Genomic DNA, 18,596 nt, shown 5'->3' with positions numbered 1-18,596 from the left:
TTCCCCAATGGCACAAAATCTCATGACGATCCAATGAATCAACAGACACTTGGGAAATATTAATAAACAATTTTTATGAACTATTACAACAAAGAACTTCAGCAAGAAGGAAAATGATGTTTATGATCTTTGAGTAAACATTTTTAGCCCAACAGTCTCTGCGACCAGATATTGAAAGAGAAAAAAAAATCAAGCTTATAAAACACCATTTCTCTGTTATCAACTGGAATACACTAATAATAGAATAATGGAAATACATGTTCTTAAAGCATTTCCACAGGAAATGTCCATAATTATGACATTCTAAATCATTTAGCAATTGTATATGCTACATTAACTAAAACAAAGGTATTCCTTATTGCACATTTTTAAATTGGAAGGATACTCTAGCTTAAGTGGGGGATATTTAGGGGGAAAATATTTTGGCTCAAAATGTATACTGCACCAAGGCAGCTTCATTCTGAAAACATAAACCATTTAAAATAAACTTTTATATTTTGAAGCCAATAATCCTTTAACTCTGACTAAGTGTCAGAGGTTAATTTTATGGGCCCTGTTTTTAAGGCCTGTGAACAGCCCTCACTACTCTTGAGAATTAGGTGGAGTTTCATTTTTAAAGCCTAAAGGCATTAAGTCTTTTGCAGCAGGTGGTGGCCCATAGTCTTGGGGACCATGAGTTGGAGGTGGTAATGGGGCACCAGGAATGAAGTACTCTCTTGGGCCAAATGAGCCTAAAGATCTAAATGGTGCTGGTGCAGGTCCTGGAAAAAAATCACGAGGGTCAAAAGGCAAATCCCATTTTCCAGGTGTAACACCTGGTGCATATTCTCTGAAGCCTATTGGTGGACGCATACCAGGACCTGGAAAATAAAAAGGAAGTTATGTAAATACCAGAAATTTCTGAACTAGGGTGATTTCAAGTATGTTAATATAGTCTTTAATTTCTCCCAAGCCTAGAACATCAGCTGGTGAACATCCTGACTTGCCAGATGAGGCAAACTGAGATGGAACAAGTTTAGGTTATAGCCTTTGACCAACCAGCCATGAAGCAACATATTAAGGATTTAACATGGCTCTACCTAGCTCCAGGCTTGTCTTTTTTCTTTCCCTACTATATAATTGCAGAACTATTTCTATCTCACAAGAGCTCCATTTATATTTGGAAGTATTACCATGACAAGATGATAGATTATGAAATAAGAACTTTACTACATCAAAGAAATTTTGATAAAAGGAAATCTCACTATCTATTACTGTATCCATTAAAAATTCATGAAGTATTTCAGCATGGACTTTACACATGCCATCAGAATCAAGGTGCACGCATGCCCTCCTGGAAAAGGCCTTCCACAGCCACCTAATTAAACCAGGAATATTTATTAGGTAACTGTTAAATCCTCTTTAACACTTCCCTCTGACTTTTTTCAAGTTAAGGAGGGTTTGACTTTTCCTTTTCTATATTCTATAACCTACTGCTTATGCTTCCATTATGGGTGATTACAAACTTTATGTTATAGGATTTTCATATCTGTGACAAAATTTTAAGTTATGGCATGCGTCTCATCCACCTTTCCATCTATTGCAGTGCATATCAACAGATTTTCAACAAACATCTGCAGAAGTAATATTTCTGGCTTTTCTGTATATAGCCCCTTATCCTTGTCTATGAGAGATAGCTATTGCCTATCTCAGTATAAGATTATGTAGTGTCCCATATGTCCCAGAAAACTGGAGGAAAAGTTAAAATGTACTCAGCTTTATCCTTTCATTGTTAAGACCTGAGATAGCAACCAACTGTTTTAGCAAGCAATAGAAGTGGAAGATGAATGTGATTTATAAGTCAATCACTACTGTTCAGATCATCATACCAAATGGTGGAGGAATTGGCCGAGGCCCAAAAGGCCCACCGAGCTGAAGTGGCGGTCCATACCAAATGGGAGGTGGTGGAGGCCGTCCCATCGGGGGTCCCATGAAGGGTACCCCTGAGAAAGGAGGGGGCCCTTTCATAGCCATATGAACCTGCAATTTAAGATTTGAAAGCAGTTAAAAGTTTTAAAATTCCTATGTATTAAGACAAAGTACCAATACCTATAAAAGCTAAAACCCAAAACCTGTCCAGAGAACACCATCAGTGCAACAAAACTCTACCCACCCCTCCTGTGTATTCCCACTGACAGCTTACAGAAGTTGGAAGGATGCCACAAGAGGGAGCAGTTTGTTACTGATTATATCTGCACAGGAAAGGGAAAGGCAAGAGGACTGGCAGGGGTTATTAACAGAGGTGATTTCTGACCAGTATGTCATGCTGTATTCACTACAATCTATTTCAAAGGGAGTCCCCCCATCCCCATCACTTCCCTTTTATCACAATAGCTCATTACTTCCATATTAAGAATGAACAGAATAAAATGAAAAATCCATTCTCTACTCATGTAATAATAGCTACTATTCTACTATATCTTCAGTAAGTCTTTCATATATTATTCAACCTCTGAGATCTTTTAAGTAGACTGTCTTGTTTTAAATAAGAGGGAACAAAAGCAAATGGGATATCATAATTTGTTGAAGGCCACACTGCATATTAAAGAACTCAATCCCAGGTTTGCCTCCAAGCCATGCTTTTTCCCAACTCTATTCCTCTCTAACAATGGGTCTTTGCTCTCTTTTAAATTTTCTACTACAAAGGGGTTTGGGGTCTTATCTAAGCTGCCCTTAGATTTCTCCAGAGATGTATATTCCTGGAATATATATACACTGGAACTTGAGAAGTATTTTCCATCACAGTGCTATATATACAAATTAGGAAGACAAGCCTTTAATATTTACTTTCATTTACTGTACACCATTTGAGATATTTATTTATCATTTCCTATGAGTAGTGGGTTTGAAACTAAACAATTAAAAATTTATTTTATTATAGAGCTGCAGAAGACTTACTAGATATAATAGCAACACAGTTACAAGAGAATACACTTATGTGAACAAATGAGACCATTTCTTGGGACTGGCTCAAGAGGTCATTTCAGATGATCATTGTTTCACAGAAAATCTGATACCAATCTAATTCAAATCACTCAAAATAGGGTTTGCACAAATGGAGGAATTCTTAAATAACATTCTTCCAAACAAAAATAAAAATGATGAATTATATAATTTATAATGAATTTACTTTGCCTTAGAACATTCAACACAAAACACCATATAAAGTTAGAGTGATAACTTTTCACATTCTGTAGTTCATTATAGTTGTACACACTTAAGCAACATTCCCAAGTTAAAGAGAAAAGTAAGCTCAATATTGCATGCAGTTTAAAGCAAACAAGATCAGTGTCATGCTCTGAATATCCTTCCCATAAATGCACAGAATAAAACCCAATTCAGTTCTCAACCTCTAAGTACTTACTCCAACTGGATGCTCAGTCAAAGAAGTAAGGGTGGAGACTGAGGGGGTCTCAGGTTCTTGGGGAACAGTTTGCTTTTTAAAAAACAAATGGGATAGTACAAATAGAACACAAAGAAGGATAAAGCAAAGAGCAAGTACTGTAGGAAAGCTACATGTTCCTGCATGACCACATGATTCACAGTAACTACAGAACTTACCTTGCCCTCATTCGTCACCTTAGCTGGAGAAGAACTTCTGGAGCTGCTGTTCATGTGAGCTGGACCACATCCTGAATCTGTTAGAGATCAAAGAATGGATTCAGACTATTCTAACATGAAAAGAATAAAAATCCTCCATCCACAATTACAGATTCTTTGAAATTACTTGGTCCCTTTACCAGAGGCAACGGGTTTCCCAGATGCCTCAGAAGACCAGTACGAGGTAAAGGTCCATCCATTGACCTTGGGAAAGAAAGATCAGAGCCCTTGTATGTATTTTTCAGAAGAAATAAACCACTGGTGGACAGGTCAGGGTTCAACAATAACTAGAAAGCAACATGAAAAATGGGTTGCCCAGGGGTTGGTGTCATAGCTCAGTTGTAGAGTGTTTGCCTAGCATGTGTGAGGCACTGGGTTTGATTCTCAGCACACATTTAAAAAATAAATAAAGATATCATGTCCACCTACAATTAAAAATATTTTTTTAAATGGGTTGCCCAATACGTAAATCACAATTTATGAAGAGACTTAAGTAAAATAAAGAACTGCCTTGGGTTGATAGAACAGGAGATTAATAAGTACTGGTCCTAAACTTTAAGCTATAGACTTAAAGTATGTGTAGGCTGGCTTTTCTTTAGTCTGTATAACCTGACTTCCAATCTTACCAAGACTACAGTCCTATTTAGAATTTGAAATAAGATTCAGTATTTCATGTTGGAAATATGTATGCTACATAAAGTTTAAGGCTACTTTTATAATATTTGGGAAAAGAACACCATAGAGATTTAATTTAAAGATAAAGGTTTACACTTCGCAGTGTAAAATTTAAAAGAAAAAAACAATACAGGGACCTCCAGGGAAAAAAATGCTTTCTATTCTAGAACAGATTTTCCAGAAAACATTCACTAAGATAAAGTAAGAAATTATCTTCTATATATTGTACAGGCCCAAATTCAATGTTTTCATTAGATATTCAAAAGGGGGAAAAAAAAAACCTTGAAGCAGTTTACTATAAAGCAACATGTGAATGCTCACTAAATCCGTTTCTAGGCATATCTTTTTGATTAAGAGTAGCAGAAGGTGGAGAAGGGGAACATTCTCCACCACTCATGGGGGATGGACCAAAAGAGCCATTATGGCTCAGTGGACCTAAAGACAACAATGCCGTGTTACTACTTTAAGGCAGCCTTCTCCCTGACACCAACCCTCACCTCCTGCTTTAGCAAATCATTCAGATTATTTCATAACCATTACACACAGAAATAAAAAGTAATTTACATACATTTGCACCAAGAAATAAAATAGCCCCTTTTACAAAGTGCCCCCTACCTCTCTGAGGAGGATTTTGTAAATCTGGTCTTCCCAGCATAGGTTTTACAATCCCGGGTTCATCTTGACGCACTGCAATCTTTTGGGTCATTTCCAATAGTCTTGAATATTGAGAAAGAATGGACTGAATTATGAAACAGCAATCTATTCCTTCATAGATAATATCTAGCATAACCTTAAAACACTATAAAACATATAGGAAGATACCAAAATCACATACTTCTGTCTCAAATTAGCAACTTCCCTTTTCTCTTCAGCTATAGCTCTTTCTGCAGAACGAGCTTTGAGCTATTAAAGAGAAAATATTCAAATTCAGTTGCAGTAGGCTATGCTCAAAATAAAGAAAAGGGGGAAAAAATCTTACCCAATTATCATGAGCTTTCTTCTCATGCATAGCAATCTGAAAAAGACAATACATTAAAAAATATGTTTTTAGGGACTCATTATAATAGCCTATAATTGTCTGTATTAGATATCAAGAAATTCTGCAACTACAGGACAGTATTAATTACTACCTGGTTTTTAAACGAGTGCTTGGTTTTCTGTAATGCTTCTTCCATCTCTTCAATTCTCCGCCTAAGAATTACAACAATTGAATAACATTTGAAACATTTCTGACCATTTTCCCTTTATTCCATCAGCTATACTTTTAAAGATTTTATCATACATAAGAAAAACATTTCTATAGTTATATGAATCCAGTGTGATCAAAACTAATACTACAGGCCAGGTGCAATGCCACATGCCAGTAATCCCAATGATTGGGAAGCTGAGGCAGGAGGATCACAAGTTCGAGGTCAGTCTCAGCAATTAAGTGGGAACCTATGCAACTGAGACCCTGTCTCAAAGTAAAAAAAAAAGGTCTAAGGATGTAGCTTAGTAGTAAAGCACCAAAAATAAATAAATAAATAAATAAATAAAATAAAGACCCAATACTAATAACTTCTTTATCATTTAATTGCTAGAGATTCTGAATGATAAATTATAATTTCCTTAACTGTTCATCAGTGTGTTCTCAAGTAATTCTGCTAGAAATATCTTCCTCCTTAAAACTTTTTTTTTCTTTTTTTCAAATTATATCCATAAAAGATTTCCAAGGTCTATCAAATGCCACACTTTTGTGGGTCTTGATACATCACACAGCAAACTGATTTCTTAAAGAATTACTACAACATACAAAACCCCCAGAACTGTTTGCATTGACCAAGTTCCCTATGGTCTTGCCCATTGGGTATAAGTAAATTTTTGTTAACATTTTTCATTTGTAAAGTTGAAATTTATTTTTTCTCCTGTGTGAATTGAATGTATTCATATCCTCTCGTTATTTATACTTCCATGCTATTTTCTTCTATCTACATAATGTAAAAAAAGATTAAAAAAGAAAACCACCACTAGTTTATTAGGCATTGACACCCTCCTTTAGAAACTGAACTCACTTGTAATTTTTAACTTCCTGTACAGCGGAAACCACCTTTTCATCTGCAGCTGACAGCCGCTGCTCTTTTTCTAGTCTCTCATATTCTTCTTGGCTCACTTTCCTAAAATAAAGCCAGTTATCAAATCAAAAGTTTCTTTCTGTGAATATCACTTCCCACAATTCTATAAAATGCTTAGGCACATAAAATAGGAATTCAAACCTGCAATTTCGTAAATCAAACTCTGGCAAATCACTTACATTTTCTAATTTTTCCTCTTAATTCTCTATTTACCAGTAAATAAAATAAATGTGAAAACAACATGTGCCCCAAGGGCAAGTCTCCTGTGTGTAAGATAATAAAAACTCACTTTACTTCAATGTGGAAGATCAGGACTGATAAACCTAACATAATTAAACATATTAGGATAAAGCAAGGGATAATTCTTTTCTCGTTTCTGCCATGGGTAGGACACTAAGTATATCTTTGTCATGGAGGAACTCTTTTCTCAATCCAAGACTGGTACCATAATAAAGATATAGTCAATCAAAGAAAAAATCTTCTAGAATATGTCTTTTAGCTATGCAATTAGCCACAGAACATTTTTCACACTTTAGATATATATTTCAAAAGAATTGCAATTAAGCAAAAAGACAAATCTGCTTTTTGATAATGTCTGTCAACCAGAAAAAGAAGCCAAACTGACCCACCATCAGAGTATTATCTACTGACAAGTTTTAACTCTGATCATGAAACTCAAGATGTTCATCTACTGAGACAAAGGTAGCCACATTTAATGATTTTAAAAATACTATTTTCTGCTATCCTTGTACTACTTTAGCCATAGTTCCAATTCAAAAGATAATTAACTTGAAACTTAATTTTCCATAAATCAGAAGAACTATAGTAAAAAAGGATTATTGATACCAAATAGAAAAAGGGGATTATATATTCTTATATAGCTTCTCATTTAATTCTTCAGCAAGTATTTTATGAGTGGCTATAATATACTAGTTACCTTGTAAGATGCTAAAGAATAAAAGAGCTCACTGTTTCAGGTATAAATGACGCCTAAAGGAATAATAATTTTCCCCACTGGCTTAAGAAGGAATATGGAGAAAACTGAATCTTGAAGGACAGAGAGAATTTTGTTTCCAATTACCAAAGAGTTAGTCTGAGAGCACTAAGAACAATCAAAACATCTTTATAAGAATATAAAATTGTGTTTGAAAGGATACAAGCTAAAAAGGCAGTGAAGATATATGTATGTGGCCAAGATCCATTAGAAAAAGGAATCTCAGAATTACAAGTAAAGCTGGTACTTTAAGGTACTTTTCTCCTAGGTTTACCCACATATTGAAGATAACACAAAGATATAATGAGTCTGAACTAAGCCTTCATCAAATTCCTGGGCTTAGAGGAAAAAAGAAGTGTTTGGGGCTACAAATAAAGGGACCCTTAATAAAAGCCCTAGCCTTTGAGTTTAGATTAGAAAGTACTGCACACTTAAGTGATGAACAGGCAAAAAATCCAAAAGGAACAATACTGAAACATTGAAAAGACAAGTCATTTTTGAATTATCTTAATTGCTGACTAAGTTTGAAGTGACAATCTTACTCAAGTAACCTCAACACTTTTCTATAAGAAGATAACTTCATCTTAGTTCCTCAAATTTCATGTATAATTATCACAACAATGTTAGCCAATCAAAACTGACCAGGCACTCCATAAGACAAAATTCTGTGAGAAAAAATCCCACAGAAAAGGAAACCACCTAATGGGGTTAACCACACATGTTTTAAAATCACTGTGCTTTATATAGTCAAAAAAGTAAAGTCAAGATTATTAATTTCAGGTCTGGGAATATAGTTTAGTTGGTAGAGTGCTGCCTTGCATGCACAAGGCTCTGAGTTCAAACCCCAGCACCACAAAAGAGGAAAAAAAAGATTATGAATTTTGTCAAAGGATTAGAAACTATAAAACCGAGAAATAGTTGGGTGTGGTGACCTACATACAGTCGAAGATACTTGGAGGCAGAGGCAGAATGATGAGATTAAAGATAGCTTGGAAAGCAGTAAGACACTAGTCCCTTATGAGAAAGAGCAAGGAGTCTGGGGAGGTAGCTCAATAGTAGAACACATGGCTCAAGGTCCTGCATTTGAGCTGTAGTACTGAAATAGGACTGGGGTTGTGGCTCAGTGGTGAAGCACGTGCCCCACATGTGTGGGGCACTGGGATCAGTCCTCAACACCACATAAAATAAATAAAATATTGTGTCGGGCTGGGGATGTGGCTCAAGCAGTAAGGCGCTCGTCTGGCATGTGTGCAGCCCGGGTTCAATCCTCAGCACCACATACAAACAAAGATGTTGTGTCCGCCAAAAACTAAAAAATAAATATTAAAATTATCTTTCTCTCTCTTAAAAAATCCTATAAAAAATAAAATAAAATATTATGTCCATCTACAACTAAAATAATATTTTAAACCCTGAACTTTTTAAAATCCTAAACTCAATGAATGATTTTAACAACAGATTTGGGAAGTAAAATAAATCCTACCGCTTTTAAGACAGGTCAGAAGAAAATATCCAGAAGAAGTAAATCCAGAATGTAGGAGGCAGGGGAAATCAAATTCTAATATGCATTATTATAATCAGAAGAGAGAATGAGGTAAAATCAACATTTAGAAAAAGACTCGAAAATTCAAGAAATGTTTAATGGTCCCAAGCAACATAACTGCAAGAGGAAAAAGTGGGTGGGGTGGGGAAAACTACACCTAGGCACTTCCCAATACAACTGTTAAAAAAAGAGAGAAATGACTACAGGAACTAGGGGAGGGAGATAAGACCAAACAACAATGATAATGGACTCCTTAAAGAAAAAAAATTAAAACAGATGGTAATTAATTGGATATTTTCAAATTGCTAAAACTAAGTAACAGTCAAAATTCAGTAGCCAAAAGAAAGATCCTTTAAAAATGGAAACTGGTTTTAACTCTAATCATGAAGTTCATGTCAACCTAATACAGATTATAAAGGTAGCAATATTTAGTGGATAAAATACTATTCTGTTTATCCTTGTACTACTTTGATACACTAATCAAATCTATCATTAAAGGACAATGTTCAAATAGAATGAAAATAATTTCAACTAAGAAACCAACAGTGTAGAATGCAGAACTACAGAAACTTTAAATATGTGTATAAATTGAATGAATGTCTTGTGGAGTTCACAGTATATGAAGTACTAACATAAGATGCCACAACAGTTATCTGATTCAGGAGCTACTTAAAGCCCATAAAAACAAGTAATAAACCTATTAATCTATGTCAGGTTTTTATTAAATCCAGAATATATACCAAGGCCTTTAAATTATGAGAAGATGAATAAAATTATAATTATATAATTATAATTCCATTATAATTTATGATTACATCAAGCTTATACAGGTGATGAGGAAAATAATTAAAAATATTTAAACTATTAAAAAGATACAAGGAAGAAAAAAAGAACAGGTCATCAAATAGAAAGCAAATTCTTCATAAACCACAGGCACATATTGACATGGACAGATTTATATTTTAGAAAGTCCACTCAAGGGGCTATAGAGAAAATTACTAAGAATTTGAAATAAATTATATAAAAAATATAAATAATGGAGAATGAAGACAGATGACCTAGGTTAGAAACAGAAAAGATGACACAGGCATGAACTAACATAGTACATGGGGATGAGAAAAAAAGAGTACAAACCACAGATGATGACTGAATGAATTTTGGAGGAGTTGAGGAAAATAGTGCTACAATTTAACTGCATTACAAAGAAAATTAATTGCCATTTAGGTCATTCATATTACTTGTAGGGACAGAGAAAACAAGTGTTCTTTTGAAAAAAAAAGTGATAAAATGAGAAATGTTTCTTTGAAACAGGCCAGGCATTTAGAACTGGCCTGAACAAAAATTTGAGATTCTAAAAAGGTCGCTTGGAGATCACAGAATTTTAGAAAAGTTAATGGAAAGGTTTCAATATTTAATGCATTAATTAGGCAACAGAAGTCAAAATACCTAAAAATAGTTAGGTCTATAAGAAGGTCTGTCTTTGCTTTAACAAGATATATATATATCTTGTTAATAAATCAGGTGCAAACAAATAAAATCTGACACAAAAAAAACTATTTTTAGAGAATTCAAGTATTTTTGTGGATTAAAAACTTCAAATGAACTTCCAAAAAATAACTAGCTCCACACTGAGAAGATTAATATATAAATATATACTACAAACAAGTACTTCTGTAATCATAACTCCTAAAATCCTTGCCACAGTTCAATTTTTAGTGTGAACATCTGAGATACTCAAGTCCAAAACTTGTACCATCAATAAGTAAATATTATTCCTTTTTGAAGTTTTTATTCTACTAAAACATGTCATTCCAAAACACTCAGTATTTTTAAAGGTCCAGAGTTAGAGATACAAGTTCAAAATATTAGAATTACATAACTGATCACAATGAAAGGAAATTAAAATAAATAGTGGGATCATAGAAAGGGTCTAGATCTTTGAGAGGTATTTCCACATCAGTGACTGTTAATACCAGTTTACCACTTCTTGCCTTCATATGAATTTGACAATTGATTATGATGTCCTCACAGCCTTAGTTTATGGTTCCAACTACCTCAGGACTCTTAAGACTGATGATGGAAAGAAAAATGCAACTTATAGGAAACAAAACACAAAGGAAAAAAGACAAATCTCTACTAGATAAAATTATCTGTTAGTTCACACAATGATAACAATAACAAACAATGGAAATCTTACTTTTTTAGTGCCATCTCATTTTGCTGGTAGAGTTCATTTAAAATCTCCACTTTCTGCCTAAGAGTTTTGCATTCCTCTTCCAGTCCAACTTTAGAAGACCGTAGTGAATTGCAGTCACTTTCTAATTTCTTTATTTGGTCTGTAAAGGATAAAACAGCTTATCTCTATATGTGTACAAGGACTTAAGAACTTGTTTGAGGGAGTAGTGCCAAGAAAAGTAAGAAGCATGAAAGCAAGAAGCCATTCTTTATCTTTCCAATAAATTTTTAAGTCTTTCCAACATGGCAATTTCTTCTCAAGAAGAACCCACCTTCTAGATTACATTTTGTGGACATCGAGGCTCTTAGCTTAAGTTGTAAAAGTTTTAGATCCTCTTCAACTACTGATATTGTAGTTTTTGTCTAAAAATTGCAGAAAAGAGAGGTATTCTTAAAAGTGAGGCACAGGAAGAATTCACAGGTACTATGGGACTCTTACAAAAAACTATACCTGAGAGACATCCATCATCTGCTTAATTTGATCTTTGATCTTCTCGTTCCGATCACCTAAAAAACAAAAGACTTTAGCTTTTTCTTTCCTTACTTTTAACTCTATATTCTCCTAACTTCCCTAAACTAAAGAATGATTGTGTTCAAACACTGGAAGAAAAAAATCAATTAAATAATTATACTGATTAGACTAATGACTTTTAAGAGAATTGCAAGCTTAGATTTAAAAAAAAAAAAAAGAGAGAGGTGAATTTCAGACTGGGGTTGTGGCTCAGTGGTAGAGTGCTCACCTAGCATGTGTGAGGCACTGAGTTTGATCCTCAGCATAAAAATAAATAAAAGTACTGTGTCTGTCTTAAAAAAAAAAAGGTGAATTTCTAGTTTGCACAACTAAAATGTTATCTATGCTATTCTTGTAAGATAAAAGCTTTTCTTCTCTCTCAGATCTATCTTCACCTGGGCAATAAGTGTCTTGTTTAGAAAGATTCAATCCTCTATTTTCTCCCTGAATCTACTACCAGGTGTGGTTTGAAATACTTGCTATGTAAGCAATATCCAACTTGGGAGAAAACATCTGGAAATATTTTCCTCATCAGTAAACACTGTTACACTCCCTCTCTAGCTTTCTGATAGTCTCTAGCCTCTGTTCTCACAGCCTTAGTTTATGGTTCCAACTGCCTCCGGACTGACTGTGGACCTTAAAACCACAGAGCCATAGAGATGATGAGTATCAAAATCAAGTATCATCTGCATAAGTTAAGAAATAAATTTCTCTTACTGTACAATGTTCAATACTTAGAGGTATAGGATATGACTATTGTAGCTGCAGTGTACTTACTAGTTTTCAATAGGATAGAAAAAGTCAGTGTTCTTCACATGCCTATTGCTACATTATACCCCAACAACCCACCTCTGCCAATGCAACAGACATATCTATAGATCCAGTGATATGTGTCTACAACCCTGAAGCTTAAGAAGAAATTAAGCCAGCTGAAAAGTGGCATCTGTATACTTAATTAAAGACAGGAAAGCAAAAAAGGATTCAACCTCCCTGAGACTGATCTTACCTGCTAACTCTCCATTGGTTAATTCATCTGACTCATCTCGACTTTGATCCTCAGATTCAGATTCACATTGTAACCGATTCAACTGTGTGATGTAATTAGTTAGAGCCTAGAAAAGAAGCAAAAGGTTGGAAGACTCTCGATTTTAATTCAGAAGATTTCAGGAGAATTCATGAGATGAAACATGTATTTGGAGTATAAACTTACATGAATAGTATCATCTTTTTGACTAAGAGCTACTTGTAAATCTTTCTGGGTCTTCTCAAATGATTTCATTTGTTCACTGAGCTCAGCGTGTGATGTACTCCAGTCTTTTACTTCCTGCTGCAACTGAAAAGTCAAAACACATGAATTCCTATGGGTTAGGGAGGGGTTTCTGCACTGGATATATCAGGACTACAAGACTTAGACAAAGAAATAGAGAGCCATACTCCTTGGTGGCCTGCCTCAATCGAGGGGGTTGAGACCTTGGTTAAGGAAGAGGGCAGAGTGGCCCCAACTCTCACAGCTGCAGTAAGAACATCAGAGCTATCAGGAAGTTGACCCTGTTTATTGCATTCCCCAGAAAATTGCTGCCAATTCAAATAATTTATCTCCAGCAGGAATGGCTGGGCACATATGACTGTCTCCTAAATTTAGATTCCTTATCATGTAATCTTCCCTTGGCCGGTGAATCAGTAACTATTCAAAAGAGGATCATAAAATACTTAATTTTCTGGTTTAAAAAGTTTCTTTGAGGCTATGCAAGTTAATAACTGATTGACATTTGATAAGGAAAGCAATAATCCAAAAATCCAAAACAGATGGAGACCATATATATGCACTCAATTTGGGGAGCATTGTTTAAACTTTGCATATCTAGAAAAGGTCCTACATGAAAATTCCTTACCTCAGAAACAGATCCAAGAAAGATACAAGATAATGATATTCACTTCTCTAGTTTACATTATGTATGACATCAAATTTTCTTTACCTGCTCTTTCTCCTTCTTAAGCATGGTATTTTCTTTCTGAAGCTGACAGCATTTCAACTTCACCTTCTCTTCACGAAGCTTAGCTTCAGTAAGGAGAATTTGAAGCTAATGAAAAACACTACAGTTAGTGAATTAATTCCAAAGAAGAAACAAAGTTATACTTTCCCAAACAAGACATCATATAGTTCTCATTTTTTGCACATTTTAGCACACCTCAAATTTTTGGTCCGCAACAAAACTAAGATGTAGTACTAATATCCGTTAGCAATAGTTGGCAGCTTTACCTCTGAAAGTTCAGAAGTATTTACTGAAATGACATCTTTAAGCTTCTCTATAGATTTCTTATTTTCCATTATCTGCCAGGTGAAAACAGAACACAAAATATGCATTAGGATTTCAGTAGAAATACGAATATATATCTGTGTGTGTGTGTGTGTGTGTGTGTACGTACACATACATATATATACTAAAAAAGATAAACACAACAAAATTTTTGTCAAGCCATCCCATTACATTTCAGGTAAATGCAGGGGATCCAGCTTTGGACTAAGCAAAAAAATCAAGAACTGAAAGAGATGAGGGAAAATGAAGTCATAAATATTTCATGGCATCCACAACCTTACTGTTTATGAGATAACCAGAAAAAAAGTTCAAAGTATAGAAAATCATAATGCAATAAGTAAATAAAATGTTTTAAAGCATAGAAAATTAACTAATTAATTACTGTTTCAAGTAAACCAGTTCAAATTAGTAATTTTTTTTCTAGTGATAGAGAAAAAAATTTCCCAAGATCATTTTTAAAATTTTCTTATCTGAAGTAAAAAATGATAAAATTTAAGGAAGAATAGACTAATCTCACATACAGAAGAATTCCAAAAAAATTATAAAGATACTTGCTCCTTAAGGAAGTGGACATAAATCTGCAATCTTTGTTTGCAATGCCTGGGATTGAATCCTGGGCCTCATGCATGCTAGGCAAGTGCTCTACCATGAGCTGCATCCTGAGCTTGTAACTCTTCATACTTTAACTGTGGGCTGTGCATGGTAACTTCCAAAGAATGCAATATGAAAAGGATTGGAAAGAATTTTTACAGTGGAGAAATCTGATAAATACTACCTCAGCTAGGTGATCAAGCTTACTTGGGGGTAGGATATTTCAGAACACACTCTCTACCATCTTTTGCAACTTTTATGTAATTACAGAAACTTATAGAAATTGAAAATGAAATATGTAAGTAAAAATTTTTTAAGTTGTTGTATCAGTACTTAAAAGTTCCACAAAATGGGCAGAAGTGGGTTCAACTTCCTTGACTCCTAATCTTACTTTAGTTAACAGCTGGACTAAGTTCAACTTAACCAATTTTACAAAATATTTCAAAAGCCAAATTGCAGTAATACTTAGCAGCAAAACTCTTACCAAGTCCTGATTCTTAGCTTTCTGTTCTCTCTCAGATTCTAACATAACATGAAGACTTTTAGCTCCCTCATCCAGAAGTTCTTTAGCTTTTTCAAGAAGCTTCATTTTATCCTGGAAAAAAAAGGTGTCAAGATTACTCACTCATTACATTTACTTTTGAGTTTAGAATGTAATTCCCCCCAAAGAAGGGATTTTTACCTTATAATTAGTTGCTTCATCAGAAAGAATCATATTTTGTTTCATGGTCTCTTGGACCTGTTTCTTTGATTCCTTCATCTATGTAAATAAAGTATTCAGAATTAAGATACACAAATTATAGTGCTACCATACAAGTTACTTCCAGACAAGTGACCCTTTCCAGAAGAAAGCAGTACTTAATACATATGACTGTTTAGAATTTGGATGATTTGTAGGAAATAATGAAACAAAAATTTTAAAATATGATTTTTAAATTAAAACAGGTAGGAATGATTCAAGCTAGAACCAAGGGAGAAAGAAACAAAAAAATAATTATACCTTCTGTTCATAATTTGACAATTTCTGCATTAGTTCTTCATTTTCTTTCATGAAATTGTTCACCTTTTTGGAAATTTGCTGTTCACTGACTAAAAGGGGGAAATACACAAGATTATTACAATCACTAAATGAAATTCAATTACTCAATCTACTAAAAGCAAAGACATGTTATATGGTACTATGAGGAAATACTTCTTAGCATAACTATTATGCTTTTAAAAAGCAATCTATGCTTATTAGCAATAAGAGTATAAAAATCATTAGAATTTAAGAAAAATATAAGAACAATGATATTTTGCTGGGTGCAGTGGTGCACACCTGTAATCCCAGTGGCTCAGGAGGCTGAACTAGAAGGATTCCAAGTTCAAAGCCAGCCTCAGCAAGAGCGAGACACTAAGCAACTAAGTGAGACTTGGTCTCTAAATATAAGGGGTTGGCGATGTGGCTCAGTAGAGTGCCCCAGAGTTCAATCCCAGGAACCCCTCCCATCCAAAATGATATTTCAATTTAAGCTTATTTCACAGATGGGAAATATAGTAAAGTGTTGTAGCTTTATATTCCCCCCTTCTCAAAACACTTTCTTTTCCGAAAATGGAATCATTTAATTCTTTGCAAAGAAAAACAGAAATGAAAACATACTGATTCACATTACCATTCTTCAAATTATCTACTCAATTACTTAATTCATGATTAAATCATTAACATAGAAATACTCTTCAAATGTAATACATCTGCATTACATCAATATTCAAAGTTAATCTGCCCCAAATTAAAACTTATCATCATCTCCCTATCCACAATTTATTCCTCCTCTTTATCTCCTATCTCAGAGTTGGAACCATCATCATCTACTCTATTATCCATGCTAGCAACCTAGGAATAGTAAAATTTTCAGGAGGTAAAAAAGATAATAGACATTAAAAGTCACTGTATCTACTTCTAACATACATAAAACACACATCAAACACCAATACAAAGGGTTATTACAAGTTTAAGAAACCTAAAAATTTACCTTGATATACTCTATCTTTTACCTAGAAGAGAGAAAAAAGATTAAATTTGATGTCAAACATCTGCTCAATAGAAACAGCATTCCTAAAACAACAGTCAGAATCATAACCAAGTGAGAATTTAATAACATTCTGGTTCAGGATAATAATTTATAGGATTAAAAATAAGTAAAGGTTAACAAGCCTTTTAAATTTAATTGGTAGTGATATTTCATAAATAGCCTCTGACATAAAAACACTAAGATATGTACCTTATTTCACAGCAAAGATGTGTGTATGTGTATGTGTGTGTGTGTGTGTGTGTGTGTGTGTGTGTTTGTGTATACTCAAAATCATTTACTTGACAATTCTAAACAACCAGGATAAAGTCTAGAAACAATGACTATTCAAAAGAAATCTGAGGAAACAATATTAAATGCATAATCTTTGTACTAAGATATGCCACTTTCACTCACCAGAAAACATCTTAGAACTCCAATTTAAATTTGGCTATTGGCTGAATTTAGAAACTAAGAGGGTACATCATCTTATTTCTGCAAACCACTAAATATATAGCAAGAAATCTGAAAGGAAAGACTGCTTGAAGAAAATGCACAAGCAATAAGAGAAATGACAATTAACATATTCTGGAAAGGACAAAAACAATCGTTTCCAAAAAACAGCAATAAACTACCTGATAATAAAACCTAAGCAGAAATTTTTTTAAAACATCACTAAATTTCTTTGTAACTTAGCATATTACTTGTCCTTTCAAATGTTATAAATGGTGATGGGATATTCAGATGTGTCCACGGATCATCCAGGGGATCTTCGTAACAGGAAATTGCATTCAGAAAACTCCAACACAGAAAAAAATGAACATTTCTTTAATGTCATAGCCTTGCTAACCTTTTACTCAAAATGACAACAGAGGAAAATGGGAAGTAGCATAAAAGCAGTCATCTAAGGTAGGGAGACTAAAGTTTTAAAGTCAAATGCTGAAACTGAGGAGCAACAAGCTAGGAACCACATCCCACATAACCTAGTGAAAAGAGAAACAGGTACCAGGGTTCTTGAAATGAAAGAAACAAGAGAGAGAAATATAAAATGTTTTCATGTTTTTCCCTTCTCTTTATCCTTCTATTTCCTTTTTACTTTTAGCTGAGAAAAAGTTCATTGAGATTAGAAAATTCCTCACAGGAATCCAGGCAAACAATTCTTCTATTTAAGAAGGGAATACTTTTTAAGAGATTTTACACTCAATTGTACAAGGAGAGGAAACTTATCTTAACAATGATATGTCTGAAATAATTAAGAAATCAGAAAAAGAACACTCAGATTTGAAAAGATTTGTATCCAATGCTTTTGGCCTCTTTAACTGTTAGGCTTTTCATATGCAAAGTCCATTTACCTAAAATAATTTTCTTCCAATTATGTTAAATAACTATGAAACAGAATGACCTACAGTACAAACATAAGTATGTATAAGCGCATATATATATATATGTGTGTATATATATATATATATATATATATACACACATATATATATACACATATACACACACACACACACACACACTTATACATATATGTACACACATACACAGAGATAGACTAATTCTGCTCAGGAAAAAAAAAACCTTAATGAACAAAACATTTAATGGATTTTTGGACAACACATAATCTATACTTCCAAATAAAAAGGTATTTTCTGTACATATGATCAAATCATAAAATCTGGGAAAAATTTATATAAAAGACTGGAAAAATTATATCATCTCCTTTTTCTCACTTTACTGTATTTCTTTGCAGCATTTCCCCCTGTTTGTATGTTTATATTAACATACAGTTCATCAACATTTAAATCTTAGTTTCTGCTTTTTTTCCCACTTCACATTTAATTGTGAGCATTTTCTGTACCTCAAAGCTTTGAAATAAATAAATCTGCCTACTATTCCACTAATCGAACATACAATAACCCCTAAAT

The 18,596-nt window shown here is 33.9% G+C and overlaps 1 protein-coding gene across 15 annotated transcripts in view; it reads right to left on the bottom strand.

Moving 5' to 3' along the window:
• Positions 1–54: 54 nt before the first annotated feature.
• Positions 55–18,596, bottom strand: part of LOC144372842 (transport and Golgi organization protein 1 homolog) — a 108,666-nt gene continuing 90,124 nt past the window's right edge. For 14 of the 15 annotated variants that reach the window (XM_078036091.1, XM_078036086.1, XM_078036094.1 and 11 more), the window contains 19 exons: positions 16,630–16,651; positions 15,618–15,706; positions 15,300–15,377; positions 15,102–15,212; positions 13,969–14,040; positions 13,685–13,789; positions 12,919–13,041; positions 12,715–12,820; positions 11,649–11,704; positions 11,470–11,560; positions 11,160–11,298; positions 6,366–6,467; positions 5,445–5,505; positions 5,294–5,329; positions 5,150–5,217; positions 4,930–5,030; positions 3,601–3,677; positions 1,869–2,019; positions 55–860 (listed from right to left, as the gene is read on the bottom strand). In XM_078036091.1, coding sequence (XP_077892217.1) covers positions 583–860; positions 1,869–2,019; positions 3,601–3,677; positions 4,930–5,030; positions 5,150–5,217; positions 5,294–5,329; positions 5,445–5,505; positions 6,366–6,467; positions 11,160–11,298; positions 11,470–11,560; positions 11,649–11,704; positions 12,715–12,820; positions 12,919–13,041; positions 13,685–13,789; positions 13,969–14,040; positions 15,102–15,212; positions 15,300–15,377; positions 15,618–15,706; positions 16,630–16,651 — 1,866 coding nt within the window. In that variant the 3' untranslated portion in view covers positions 55–582. The remainder of the gene's footprint in view (positions 861–1,868; positions 2,020–3,600; positions 3,678–4,929; positions 5,031–5,149; positions 5,218–5,293; positions 5,330–5,444; positions 5,506–6,365; positions 6,468–11,159; positions 11,299–11,469; positions 11,561–11,648; positions 11,705–12,714; positions 12,821–12,918; positions 13,042–13,684; positions 13,790–13,968; positions 14,041–15,101; positions 15,213–15,299; positions 15,378–15,617; positions 15,707–16,629; positions 16,652–18,596) is intronic. The other variant, XM_078036093.1, reaches the window with a different exon arrangement.

The sequence above is a fragment of the Ictidomys tridecemlineatus genome, unplaced genomic scaffold (genome assembly GCF_052094955.1).
Source record: "Ictidomys tridecemlineatus isolate mIctTri1 unplaced genomic scaffold, mIctTri1.hap1 Scaffold_174, whole genome shotgun sequence".
NCBI lineage: Eukaryota > Metazoa > Chordata > Mammalia > Rodentia > Sciuridae > Ictidomys > Ictidomys tridecemlineatus.
Note: the sequence above shows the minus strand (reverse complement) of the source record. Positions and strands in the feature narration are given on the sequence as shown.